The 13490-nt window shown below is 37.6% G+C and overlaps 1 protein-coding gene across 2 annotated transcripts in view; it reads right to left on the reverse strand.

Moving 5' to 3' along the window:
* Positions 1–13490, reverse strand: part of SNTB2 (syntrophin beta 2) — a 116469-nt gene that overhangs the window by 40782 nt on the left and 62197 nt on the right. Inside the window, exon 3 of one of the 2 annotated variants that reach the window (XM_047711031.1) lies at positions 8313–8402. In XM_047711031.1, the coding sequence (XP_047566987.1) occupies positions 8313–8402 (90 nt within the window). Of the gene's footprint in view, positions 1–8312; positions 8524–13490 lie in introns of both variants that reach the window. The other variant, XM_047711030.1, reaches the window with a different exon arrangement.

Consider the following 13490-nt stretch of genomic DNA (forward strand, 5'->3'; position numbering starts at 1 on the left):
ATGACTTTTTTTTCCTCTCTTTTTAGGAAAAGAGAAAGCGTGAGGTCAGAATCAGCATGGGGGGAGGGGCAGACAGAGAATCCTAAACAGGTTCCACATCATGGAGTCTGACGCCCAATGCCCAGGACTGTGAAATCATGACCTGAGCCATAATCAAGAGTCAGGCATTCAATGGACTGAGCCACCCCGGTGCCCCACAACTATCTTTTCTAAGTACAACTGAAACAACTTCATTTATATGCAAGATTTTCAGTAAATACACCTTATGCCAAAAGAAATGCTTACCTCTAGTGAATAGATTATATAATCTAAAATTATTTTAACTACCTTCACACTCAAAGAATTAATCTTATAGTTAGAAAAGGCTTTAGCATTTACAGAATTCAAACTTAATCGGGTACATAAGCTCATTATAATACTTATAACACCTCTGAAAAATGTATTCAGTCTTGCTTGAACACCTTATTCCAACAGTGATATCTGATTTGGGTAACCCAAATAACTACTTCAAAAAAGTAAAAATGAAGAGTATTTTAGAAACAGTATGTTGAATTAGTTCAGTGGTACTATTTTTTTTAAAGAGATTAAACCTTGGGGCGCCTTGGTGGCTCAGTGGGTTAAGCCGCTGCCTTCGGCTCAGGTCATGATCCCAGGTCCTGGGTTCGAGCCCCACATCGGGCTTTCTGCTCAGCAGGGAGCCTGCTTCCTCCTCTCTCTCTGCCTGCCTCTCTGCCTACTTGTGATTTCTCTCTGTCAAATAAATAAATAAAAATCTTAAAAAAAAAAAAAAAAAGAGATTAAACCTTTTTACTTAGTATTATTTCCCAACCCTGAGCTTGTGTTCTTGGACAATATTTTACCATTAGTGATTTGTTTGCTTGCTTTTTGTATGTATATAAATATACACAAAAAAATTACTGAGCATCTACTATACATATAGCATTTGGCTAAGTTCTCTGTGGGCAGTAAAGATTTGGGAAAAAATGTGCTCCCATCTTACAAGAGCTCAAAATTGATTGGAGGAAACACCACATAAATATGGTCCGTAAAAGACATATTGTGATGAACTGGTGGTTATGTTCTTCTCCTTCTTACTTGTCTTTATGTATCATAGAACAAACTAATTTCACTTTAAAAGTTTAACAACTCTCATATTGCTGGTGGGAATCTAAATTAGTTCAACCCTGATGGAAGGCAATTTGGCAATTTTTATCAAAATTACAAATGCGGGGGGCCTGAGTGGCTCAGTTGTTGGGTGTCTGCCTTCGGCTTGGGTCGTGGTCCCAGGATCCTGGAATTGAGCCACACCTCAGGCTCCCTGCTCAGCAGAAAGCTTGCTTTGTCCTCTCCCACTACCCCTGCTTGTGCTCCCTCTCTTGCTGTGTCTCTCTCTGTCAAATAAATAAATCTTTAAAAAAACAAAACAAAACAAAATTACAAATGCATGTACCCTTTGTGGTTCTTTAAAAGTATGTCCACAAATTCTTTACACTACTCTTAAGAGGTAGAGCCCTTGGGTGTAGAATGGACTCAGTAACTTGCTAATGGAAAGAATACGGCAGGAGAGTCCAGGTCATAAAAGGCACTGGGGCTTCAGCTTGTTCTTTCTCTCAGATCATTCACTCTGGGGAAAACCAGTAGCCATGTCTTAAGAACACTTAGGCAGCCCTGTACCAAGGCCTGCATGGCAGGAAACTGAGGCCTCCTGCTAACAGCCCTGTGAATGAATCATGCTTGAAGTGGACCTCCCAACCTCAGTCAACGCTCCGACGACTGCCCCCTGGCGGACAGCTTGACTGCAACTTCACAAGGGATCCCAAGCCTGAACCACCCAGCAGCTATACCACTGCCGTATTTCTAATCTTCAAAAACTATGTGAGGTAAATATTTGTTATTTTAAGGCCACTAAGTTTTGGAGTCATTTGTCATATAGAGATAGATAACTAACACACCCTTGGACCCAGTACTTCTGGGGACTTATCCTCCAGGTACAGAAATATCCCCTACTCTCTAAACTCTCAATATCCAAATATAGTTACTGCTATATCAGTTACATTTTTGGATAAATCCCTTACTAACCAAAGTTTTACTACTCACGCCCACAAATTTAAGAACCAAATACATTCAGATAATATGGGTTCCCTGGTCTACCTGAACTTGGAAAACAAAGAGTTTGGATAGCACATGTGTAAAAGGACAAATTATAAGATTATTCACCATACCATCCTTTATAAGGGCAAAAGATTGTAACAACAAAACTGGGAGGAGTGCTTATTTAATCATGGCCACACAATGGAAACACATATAGTTGTAAAAAAAAAAAAAAAAAAAAGAATGCTTTCTCTGCATTTATATAGAAAGATCTCCAGAATATATTGTTTAATGAAGAAAACAGCAAGGTATAATGCTGTCTTCTTTTATAAAAGAGAAAAAGAATATGGGTTCATATTTGCTTCTATTTGCATAAACTCTCAAAAGATTCACTAGAAAGGAGTGAAAGTGATTACCCCTTTTGGGAAAAGGGGTGGGAACTGGGTTCATTGGGGACAAAAAGGAGAGTAAGATTTTCCACCTATTAACTTTTTATTCTGACCTGTGAACCCTGTTAATAAGTGTATTACCTTTTAAGATCATGAGGATTTCTAACATTGCTGAAAGCATAGCACAATTACCACTCAGTTGAGTTTTTCTAGTAGCATATAAAAATTTAGAAATAATGAACTTATACAACTCAATACCCAACAAACAAATAATCCAATTAAAAACTTGACAGAAGATGTGAACAAACATTTCTACACAGAAGACATCCAGATGGCCAATAGACACAAAAAGACACTCAACATCACTCATCATCAGGAAAATACAAATCAACCTGTCAGAATGGCTACAATAAAAAAATACAAGAAACAACAGGTGTTGGCAAGGATGTGGAGAGAAAAGAACCCTCTTACACTGTTGGCAGGAATGCAAACTGCTGTAATCACCGTGGAAGGTAGTATGGAGTTTCCACAGAAAACTGAAAATAGCACTACCCTAAAATCCAGTAATCAAACTACTGGGTAAGAATATCCAAAGAAGCGGTGCCTGGATGGCTCAGTGGGTTAAAGCCTCTGTCTTCGGCTCAGGTCATGATATCAGGGTCCTGGGATTGAGCCCCGCATCGGACTCTCTGCTCGGCGGGGAGCCTGCTTACTTCTCTCTCTCTGCCTGCCTCTCTGCCTACTTGTGATCTCTGTCTGTCAAATAAATAAATGAAATCTTTAAAGAATACCCAAAGAATACAAAAAATACTAATTTGAAACAATATATACACCCCTCCACTTACAACAGCATTATTTACAATAGTGTAACTGTGAAAGCAGCCCAAGTGTCCATCCACAGATGATTAAATAAAGAAAATGTGGTATAGGGGCACCAGAGTGGCTCAGTCAGTGGAGCATGTAACTCTTTTTTTTTTTTAAGATTTTATTCATTTATTCGACAGAGAGAGAAACCACAAGTAGGCAGAGAGGCAGGCAAAGAGAGAGGGAGAAGCAGGCTCCCTGCTGAGCAGAGAGCCCAATGAGGGGCTCAATCCCAGGACCCTGAGATCAGGATCCGAGCTAAAGGCAGAGGCTTAACCAACTGAGCCACCCAGGTGCTCAAGCATGTGACTCTTGATCTCTGAGTGTTGTAAGTCCGAGCCCCACACTGGGTGTAGGTATTACCTAAAAATAAAACCTTAAAAAAAAAAAAAGATGTGGATGCACAATGGCATATTATTCAGCCATAAAAAGAATGAAATCTTGCCATTTGCAGCAACAGGAATGGAACTGGAGTATAATGCTAAGTGAAGTATGTCAGTCACAGAAAGACATACCATATGATTTCATTCATATGTGGAATTTAAGAAAACAAAGGAACAAAGAAAAAAAAAGAGAGGCAAAATAAGAAACAAACTTTTTTTTTAACGAGGATAAAAATTGTATTTTTTTTAAAATTCTATTTTAATTTTAGTGAGTTAACATATAATGATACATTAATTTCAGGCGCACAATATAATGATTCAACAATTCCATACATCATCACAAGTGTACTCCTTAATCCCCACCGTCCATTCAACTCATCCCTCCACTCTGGTAACCATTAAGTTTGTTCTCTCTAGTTAATAGTGTGTTTCTTGATTAGTTTCTCTCTTATATTTTCCCTTTGCTTGTTTTTTGTTTGTTTGTTTCTTAAATTCCACATTTGAGTGAATCATATGGTATTTTTCTCTGACTGACTTATTTCACTTGGCATTATACTGTCTAGCCCTATCTGTATTGTTGCAAATGTCAAGATTTCATTCTTTTTTATAGCTGAATAATACTCCATTGTGTATATATACAACATCTTCTTTATCCATTCATCAGTCATTGGACACTTGGGCTGCTTCCATAACTTGGCTATTGTAAATAATGCTGCAATAAACATAAGGGTGCATGTAACCTTTCAAATTAGTGTTCTTATATTCCTTGGGTAAATACCCAGTAGCGCGATTACTTGATCATAAGGCAGTTCTATTTTTTAATTTTATGAGGCATCTACCTACTACTTTCCACAGTGGTTGCACCATTTGCATTCCCACCAACAGTGCATAAGGGTTCTATTTTCTCCATATCCTTGCCAACACTTGTTTCTCGTGTTTTTGTGGGGAGCTGAGTTGTAGAAGTTCTTTATATATTTTGGCTAAACCTTTATCAAATATGTCATTTGCAAATATCTTCTTCCATTCAGTAGGCTGCCTTTTAGTTTTGTTGACTGCTTCTTTTACTGTGTGTAAGTTTTTTATTTTGATGAAGTCCCAATAGTTTATTTTTGCTTTTATTTCCCTTGCCTCAGCAAAAGACAACTGCCTCAGAAAGTACTGCCTGGGGGTGCCTGGGTGGCTCAGTGGGTTAAAGCCTCTGCCTTCAGCTCAGGTCATGACATCAGGGTCCTGGGATCGAGCCCCACATCGGGCTCTCTGCTCAGCAGGAAGCCTGCTTCCTCCTCTCTCTCTCTGTCTGCCTCTCTGTCTACTTGTGATTTCTGTCTGTCAAATAAATAAATAAAATCTTAAAAAAAAAAAAGAAAGAAAAGAAAGTTCTGCCTGTGTTCTCTTCTAGAACTTTGATGTTTTAGGTCTCACATTTAGATCTTTTTTTTTTTTTTTTTTAAGATTTATTTTATTTTATTTATTTATTTATTTATTTGTCAGAGAGAGAGAGAGAGAGAGAACACAGGGCGAGTGGCAGGCAGAGGGAGAAGCAGGGTCCCTGATGCAGGACTCGATCCCAGGACCTTGGGATCATGACCTGAGCCAAAGGCAGCTGCTTAACTGAAAGAGCCACCCAGGCATCCCTCACATTTAGGTCTTTAATCAATTTTGAATTTATTTTTGTGTATGGTGCAAAAAAGTGGTCCAGTTTCATTCTTTTACATACAGTTGTCCAATTTTCCCAGCACCATTTGTTGTAGAGACATTCTTTTTCCCATTTTATACTCTTTCTTCCTTTTATGAAGATTAATTGACCATGTAATTGTGAGTTTACATGTGGATTTTCTATTCTCTTCCATTGATCTATGTCTATTTTTGAGTCAGTACCATACTGTATTGATTACTACAGCTTTGTAATACACGTTGAAGTTGAGAATTATGATGCCTCTGGCTTTGCCTTTCTTTTTCAAGATTGCTTTGACTCTCTGGGGTCTACTGCAGTTCCACACAAATTTTGGTATTCTTTGTTCTTCTAGTTCTGTAAAAATGCTGTTGGTATTCTGATAGGGACTGCACTAAATGTTTTGGATAGTATAGACATTTTAACAGTATTTATTTTTCAAATCCATGAGCATGGTATGTCTTTCAATTTCTTTGTCATCTTCAATCTCTCTCATCAGCGTTTTATAGTTTTCTGAGTACAGGGTTTTCACCTCTTGGGTTAGGTTTATTCCTAGATATCTTAATATTTTGGAGGCAATTGTAAATGGGATTTTTTTCTTAATTTATCTTTCTGCTGCTTCATTTTTAGTGTATAGAAGTGCAGCAGATTTCTGTGCACTAATTTTGTATCCTGTGGATTTTAATGAATTCATTGACCAGTTCTAGCAGTTTTTTGGTGGAGTCTTTTAGGTTTTCTATATAGAGTATCATGTCATCCACAAATACTGAAAGTTTTACTTCTTCCCTACCAATTCAGAACTCTTTTATTTCTTTTAGTTGTCTGATTGTTATGGGTAGGATTTCTGGTACTATGCTAAGTAAAAATGATGAGAGTGGTCATCCTTTGAGTATGATGTTTGCTGTGGGTCTTTCATATCCAGTCTTTAATATGTTGAGGTACGTTCCCTCTAAACCTATTTTGTCAAGAGATTTTATCATGAATGGATGCTATACATTGTCAAATGCTTTTTCTGCATCTACTGAAATGATCATATGGTCCTTATCCATTCTCTTATTGATGTGATGTATGACATTGATTGATTTGTCAATCAAATCATGCTTGTAACCCAGGACTACATCCCACTTGATTGAGATGAATTTTTTTTAGTGTATTTTTGAATTTGGTTTGGTAGTATTTTTTTTGTTTTGAGAATTTTTCATCTATGGTCATCAGGAATATTAGCCTATAGTTCTCTTTTTTATGTGTCTTTATCTAGTTTTGGTATCAGGATAATGCTGGTCTCATAGAGTGAATTTGGAAGTTTTCCTTCCTTTTCCATTTGTTGAAACAGTTTAAGAAGAATAGTTATTAATTTTCCAAGAAACAGACTCTTAACTATAGAGAAAAAACTGATAGTTATCAGATAGGAGGTGGATAGCGGGATGGGTGAAATAGGTGATGGGGTTTAAAGAGTAGACTTAACATGATGAGCAATGAGTAACATAAGAATTGTTGAATCACATTATCGTACAGCAAAATTAATATAACACTGTATGTTAACTATGCTGGAACTAAAATAAAAAAACTTTTAAAAATTTAGTAAAAATGATAACTAAAATACTAAAACTTTCAAAATCATAAGTACTTAAACCATGATTCTCATTAGTTTCTTCTCTGCTTAGTTATCCTGACTATACTGCCTAGAAATTATCAGTGTTAATTCTATGTTCTAATTTATTGTAATTATTATTTGAAACATTTATAAAATTTCAGAGCTCAAAAGGAAAAACAGATTAGTGGAGTCCAATGTTGGTCTCCACACAACCTCCTGGTGACTTACCAAACAAGACTGCTAGACCGCACTACAGATCTATCCAATCAGAACTCTGTTGAGGTAGGGCATGGGATGGGGGTAGGGGACTAGACCTCACAAACCGTAGTTAAAACAAAACAAAAACAAAAGAACGAAATATTCCTAGGCTGATACTGACATAATCCCTGCCCCCTTGGACACACATGAGGAAAGTAGGATTCGAAGAGATGAAGGAAACTTTAGGAAGATCTGAGAGCAGTGGAAGCCAGAACTACAACTTTGAACATTCATCCTGGAACCCTTTGTTCAGTCTTCCTTTTTCAACTCCTGGTGCCGTAGCTGACAGTGAAGGACCCAAAAGAAACAGGATGTACTATAACACCATATATACTCAAGGTTTCCCTTTTGTCAAAATGGGATTCAAACTAACTTGCAATAAGTTCTTCCTTTCCTTTCACCCAATGTCTACTTAAGTTTTGTTTCTCCTCTTTTCATTTTTCAGTTGTGGAAGACAAATATACATTTGGCTAATGTCTTATAAAATATTTTGTATATTTTATACTTTTCCCAGAACGGGAAAGTAAGCTTTCTGTCCCTGAAACTGACAGCAGACTAGAGCAGAGGTTATAAAACTATGACCTATGGGCTAAATGCAGACTAGTACCTGTTTTTATAAATAAAGTTTTATTGAAATACAGCTGCACCTCTGCATTTTCATACTGTCTGCCACTGTTCTCTTGCTGCAACTGCCAAGTAGTTGTGCAACTGCCAAGTAGTTTTGACACTATCTGGCCCTTTGCAAAAAATGTTTGCTGAACCTATTATAAAATCATGAAAATTATCCTCTGTCATTAAGGACAGAGATGGTAATAGGAATCTCTTTTTAGTTATGTTGTAATGATGATTATCGTGACACTCAGTTCTTCTGGTGGAGGTGATAATTAGCAACAAATAACGAAATGGTAGGGAGGAGAAACACAAGAACAACAAACAAAAGATCTGCAAGCTAGATATCCAGGACCTGACTGCATGATAAATATTATAGATATATGAAATGGGGGAACCACCTTGGCCCTGAATGGTGACCCAGTGAGACCTTGCCCTGCCTCTCAACCTACCTGTTCTGCCAGCCAGGCAATATGCTTGACCTCCTTGCTGCTTCCTGCTGTACTGGTTGCACCAAGCATGGCATTGAGTTCAGCCAATACCTGTGGGAGGAGAGCCATTATGTTGGTGTGGATAGCTACGAACCAGGAGTGTGCAGTGGCTGTATCCTTGCAGCGCAGGATCAACGTGTTCCTGCTATCAGGAGAATGTAGTTCTATCAATCTGTGTGGAAAAAGAAAAAAAAAGTAAGCTAGATCAGAAGCCATCAAACTTGCCAGAATGTAACATACATAACTGGAAATCTATTTTAATTTTACATTCCAGAATAGAGATACTTTCTCTTAATTCCTTAGGGCCCAATTTCAGAGAAAACCACATATGGAAAGATAATCATCAGAAAGATTAACTGCGGGGTCTGCTGTTTCAGTGTGTTAATGTAATGACCTAAAATGAAGGAACCTATTGTATGGTCTATAGTAAAACGCCTCACTTTGCTTTAATTTCCATGTCAAAGAAATGGAAAGCATGCTTGTTGAATGTCATAGGCACATTGTAAAGAAGGAACTGATACTTTTTTAAGTACTTAGAAAATCTGGGTATAAGGTATTGCTAGGTAAATAAATGTGACTGCCAAATAGTGAACTAAAATTTCCACGAAGTGGAATAAAGAAAAGAGAAAATAATTGACGAATATGACTTTTTATGAAACTCTGAAACTTGTTTTTTAGGGCCTGGGTAACATTATGTGATTAAATCATCCATTGAGTCATAGTAGAAAAAGACTTAAGAAATCTTCAGCTCTATGACTGTTATTTGTTAATGCTCCACTGAGAACAATCCAAACTTCAAAAGTCACCTTTAGGAATTTGCTAACTTTCTTTACAAATACACTAAACAAATTTTAGAAAGCAATTTACTGGGTGCTATTTTCTGTTTTGGTCAAAGTTTTTGCCGAGATGAGTTTAAAAAGTCAAAAATAAGTGAATAACATACACTTCTGTGTTCTAACAGTGAACATATGCGTTTTTCAAAAAGGAAAAAAGATAAAATTCCTAGGAGTGTTTTTCATGGTTGGCTAGAAACTGACAAACTGCCACTGACCAGGTACAGATCTTTTTATTTTTTCATCTTTCTGAGGAGAGATTTTGCTGCCTTGACACACTGTCACGGGCATCTGCAGCACCTGCCAAAGACACGCAGTTTACATGGATACAAGCGTGCTGGCCTTGAAGCCTGCACACCTTTCTTTTGCCACTTGTCTAAGCCCTTTAAGATTCCGAGTATTTCAATTTACCATATTAGTATGGCAAATATTCATCGTCATTTCAGCTCTGGTCAATCTATCCTTTCTTAAGTAAACATTTATTGAGCACCTGTTATATGACAGCTACAGTGAGACACTGACATTGGAGATACAGTGGAAATAGAAAAAAAATAGTCTATATCCTCATTGGACCTACTGTCCAATGGGGAAGGCAGAAATTCAACAATTAATTACCAGTTACAAAAAGTGGTCCTATAAAGAAAGGACTGTAATAACTACTATGAAGTTCTTGTCTAAAGGAGGCAAGGTGGTAGGAGCAAAGCAGGACTGCAAGGGAGGTCTCTCCACCTCGAGGCACACTTACCCAGGTAGTGTCATGCTTTAAAAACGGTTATAAACACATCCACCTCATACTTATCAACTCACCTATCTAGTTACCTGCCCTCCCACTTGAATTAGTCACCTAGCTACCTGAAAGGCTAGCCACCAGTCTATCCATGTTTTATATGCCTTCGAAGTTCTAGGGAAATGGCCAAAAGGCCAAGAAATTCTAGAAAATAGTCACAACATAAAATAAGATCTGGGAATAGTCTGAAGCCCATCTTAGTCAGAAAAAAATGTTTTATTTTATTTATTTTTTTAAAGATTTTATTTATCAATTGTCAGAGAGTGAGTGAGAGAGAGAGAGAGAGAGGACAAGCGGGGGGGCAGCAGGCAGAACAGGCAGAGGGTGAGCAAGGAGCCCAATGTGGGACTTGACTCCAGGACCCTGGGGCGATGACCCGAGCAGAAGGCAGCCACTCAACCAACTGAGCCACCCAGCCATCCCTGAAAAAAATCTTTAGATAGCAAGTTATAAGCAATTTGAGCTATTTGCTTTTGTTTTGTTCTTCTGTGCAGGGTGCGAAATTTGTTTAAGATTCTCTCTCTCCCTCTCTGGCCCCTCTAAAAAAAAAGGTAATGTACACTAAATGTCCACTAATGGAATGGATAAACAAACTGTGGTACTATACAAAGAACTGAATATTATGCAGCCTTAAAAAGGAGGGAAATTCTGACACATGCTACAACATGGATGAACTTTGAAGACATTATGGTAAGTGAAACAAGCCAGTCAGTCACTAAAGGAGCAATATTGTATGAGTCAACTTATATGAAGTATCTAGAGTATTCAAACTCATAGAAACAAAAACTAGAGTGGCAGTTGCCAGGGGTTGGGAGGATAGGGGGATGGGGAGTTGTTTAATGGGTACAGAGTTTTAGTTTTGCAAGATGAAAAATTTCTTGAGATTGTACAAATATACTTAATACTACTTAGCTATACACTTAAAAATGGTTAAGATGGTAAATTTTATGTTATATGTATTTTACCACAAATAAAAGTTGTAATATAAATTGGAAATAATCTTAAGTTGGAATGTAAGATGGATTATGGAAGGAAGAGATATGGCCTAGGGAAATTTAATTGGACCCAAGAATGAAACTACACAGAGTTCAGTCTGTACACTGTAGGAAAAACTCCTACACAGGAGGAATTTCTCCATCCTAAAAGCCAGCAAAGGTAGAAACAGAAAGATAAAACAAATCACTTAATATTCATATTAACTTTTAATTTGTCCTCTATGTTATTTTATCATAATATTCTTTTTTTTTTTAAGATTTTATTTATTTATTTGACAGACAGAGATCACAGGTAGGCAGAGAGGCAGGCAGAGAGAAAGAGGAGGAAGTAGGCTCCCTGCCAAGCAGAGAGCCCGATACGGGGCTCGATCCCAGAACCCTGAGATCATGACCTGAGCCAAAGGCAGAATCTTAACCCACTGAGCCACCCAGGCGCCCCCATACTATTTTTTTAATGTTATTTTTTACTATATCAATGGTTGCTGTCATGATCCTTAGAATATCTGTTGGCTAAAAAATTGGTTATATTCTCTAGAAGAAAAATAGCTATTCATTTGTTATGGGAAGATTTAAAATGGTACATTACACTCAGTAACAATAAAATATTGCACTAAAAGGCAGAATCACTTCTGTGCTAATTCTTTTGATGAGTTAAGAATTATATTATTCAGAGCAACTGCTCAAATAAAATCATTAAAGTATCCAAACTGATTTTAAAGTTACTTAATGACAAGAAGTTATCTATAAAATTTGATGCTAGATTACTAATGTGTGAATACAAACCTAAAGCAAGTTGTTTAGTTTCTCTATTAGCTATACTAAATATACTATATCATTTTAAAAATTATTTATTTTTAAAGATGGGAAATGGCTTTTATTTTTATTTTTTTTAAAGATTTTATTTATTTATTTGACAGAGAGAGAGATCACAAATAGGCAGAGAGGCAGGCAGAGAGAGAGAAGGGGAAGCAGGCTCCCCGCTGAGCAGAGAGCCGGATGCGGGGCTCGATCCCAAGATCCCGAGATTGTGACCAGAGCCAAAGGCAGAGGCTTAACCCACTGAGCCACCCAGGCGCCCCTATTTATTTATTTTTAAATAAGATTTTATTTATTAATTTGACAGAAAAAGAGCACGAGCAGGGGGGATGGCAGGCAGAGGGAGAGGGAGAAGCAGTCTCCCCAAAGAGCAAGAGGAGCCCGATGTGGGACCAATGACCTGAACTGAAGGCAGTTACCCAACCAACTGAGCCACCCAGGTGCCCCTATTATTTATACTAATCTTAAAAGAAAAAGTATTTCCACTATTTCTAGAACTTTCTATATAACACAGCAATTGAGTACACACATTTCATCTACTTCTTTCTGAAATCCCACTAAAACACTTAAAGGGGATTTTAAAAAACTTAATAGACTCTTTGTTTTACCAGTATTAGGTTTACATAAAAAAAACTGAGTAAGAAGTAGAACCTCCAAACACCCCACGCTGTCCCTCCATAATACACCCTATTATTAACATCTTGCACTGGTGTGGTCCATGTGTTACAACTGATGAGCCAGCCAATACTAATACAACATTATTAACTAAAATCCCAGTTCACTCTTTGTGTTGTATATTCTGAGTTTTGACAAATGTATGCCATATATTTACCATTACTGTACTCTACAGAATCATAATTTCACTGCTCTAAAAATCCTCCGTGCTCCACCTATTGATTTCCCCATCACTCAGGCCCTGGCCCTGATGCCTGGCAACCACTAATCATTTTCCTGTCTCCATGGAATCATACAGCATGTTGCTTTTTGAGACTGGCTTCTTTCACTTAGCAATATGCTTTTAAGTTTCCTCCATGTCTTCTGTAGCTTGAGAGCTCAGTTCTTTTCCTTCTTTTTCTTTTTTTTTTAAAGATCTACTATTTATTATTTTTAAATTTAAATTCAGGGGCACTGGGTGGCGCAGTGGGTTAAACCTCTGCCTTTGGCTCGGGTCATGGTCTCAGAGTCCTGGGATTGACCCCCCGCATCGGGCTCTCTGCTCAGCAGGGAGCCTGCTTCCCCCTCTCTCTGCCTGCCTCTCTGACTACTTGTGATATCTCTCTCTCTCTGTCAAATAAATAAATAAAATCTTTTTAAAAATTAAAAAAAATTTAAATTCAATTAATTAACCTATAATGTATTATTGATTTCAGAGGTACAGGTCTGTGATTCTTTAGTCTTATATAATACCCAGTGCTCATTACAACACGTATCCTCCCCAATGTCCGTCACCCATTTATCCCATCCCTCCACCCCTCTCCCCTCCAGCAACCCTCAGTTTGTTTCCTATGATTAAGAGTCTCTTATGGTTTGTCTCCCTCTCTGGTTTCATCTTGTTTCACTTTTTCCCTCTCTTCCCCTATGATCCTCTGCCTTGTTTCTTAAATTCCACATATCAGTGAGATCATATGATAATTGTCTTTCTCTGATTGACTTCTTTTGCTTACATAATACCCTCTAGTTCCATACACATTGTTGGAAATGGCAAGAT

This window comes from Lutra lutra, chromosome 17 (genome assembly GCF_902655055.1).
Source record: "Lutra lutra chromosome 17, mLutLut1.2, whole genome shotgun sequence".
NCBI lineage: Eukaryota > Metazoa > Chordata > Mammalia > Carnivora > Mustelidae > Lutra > Lutra lutra.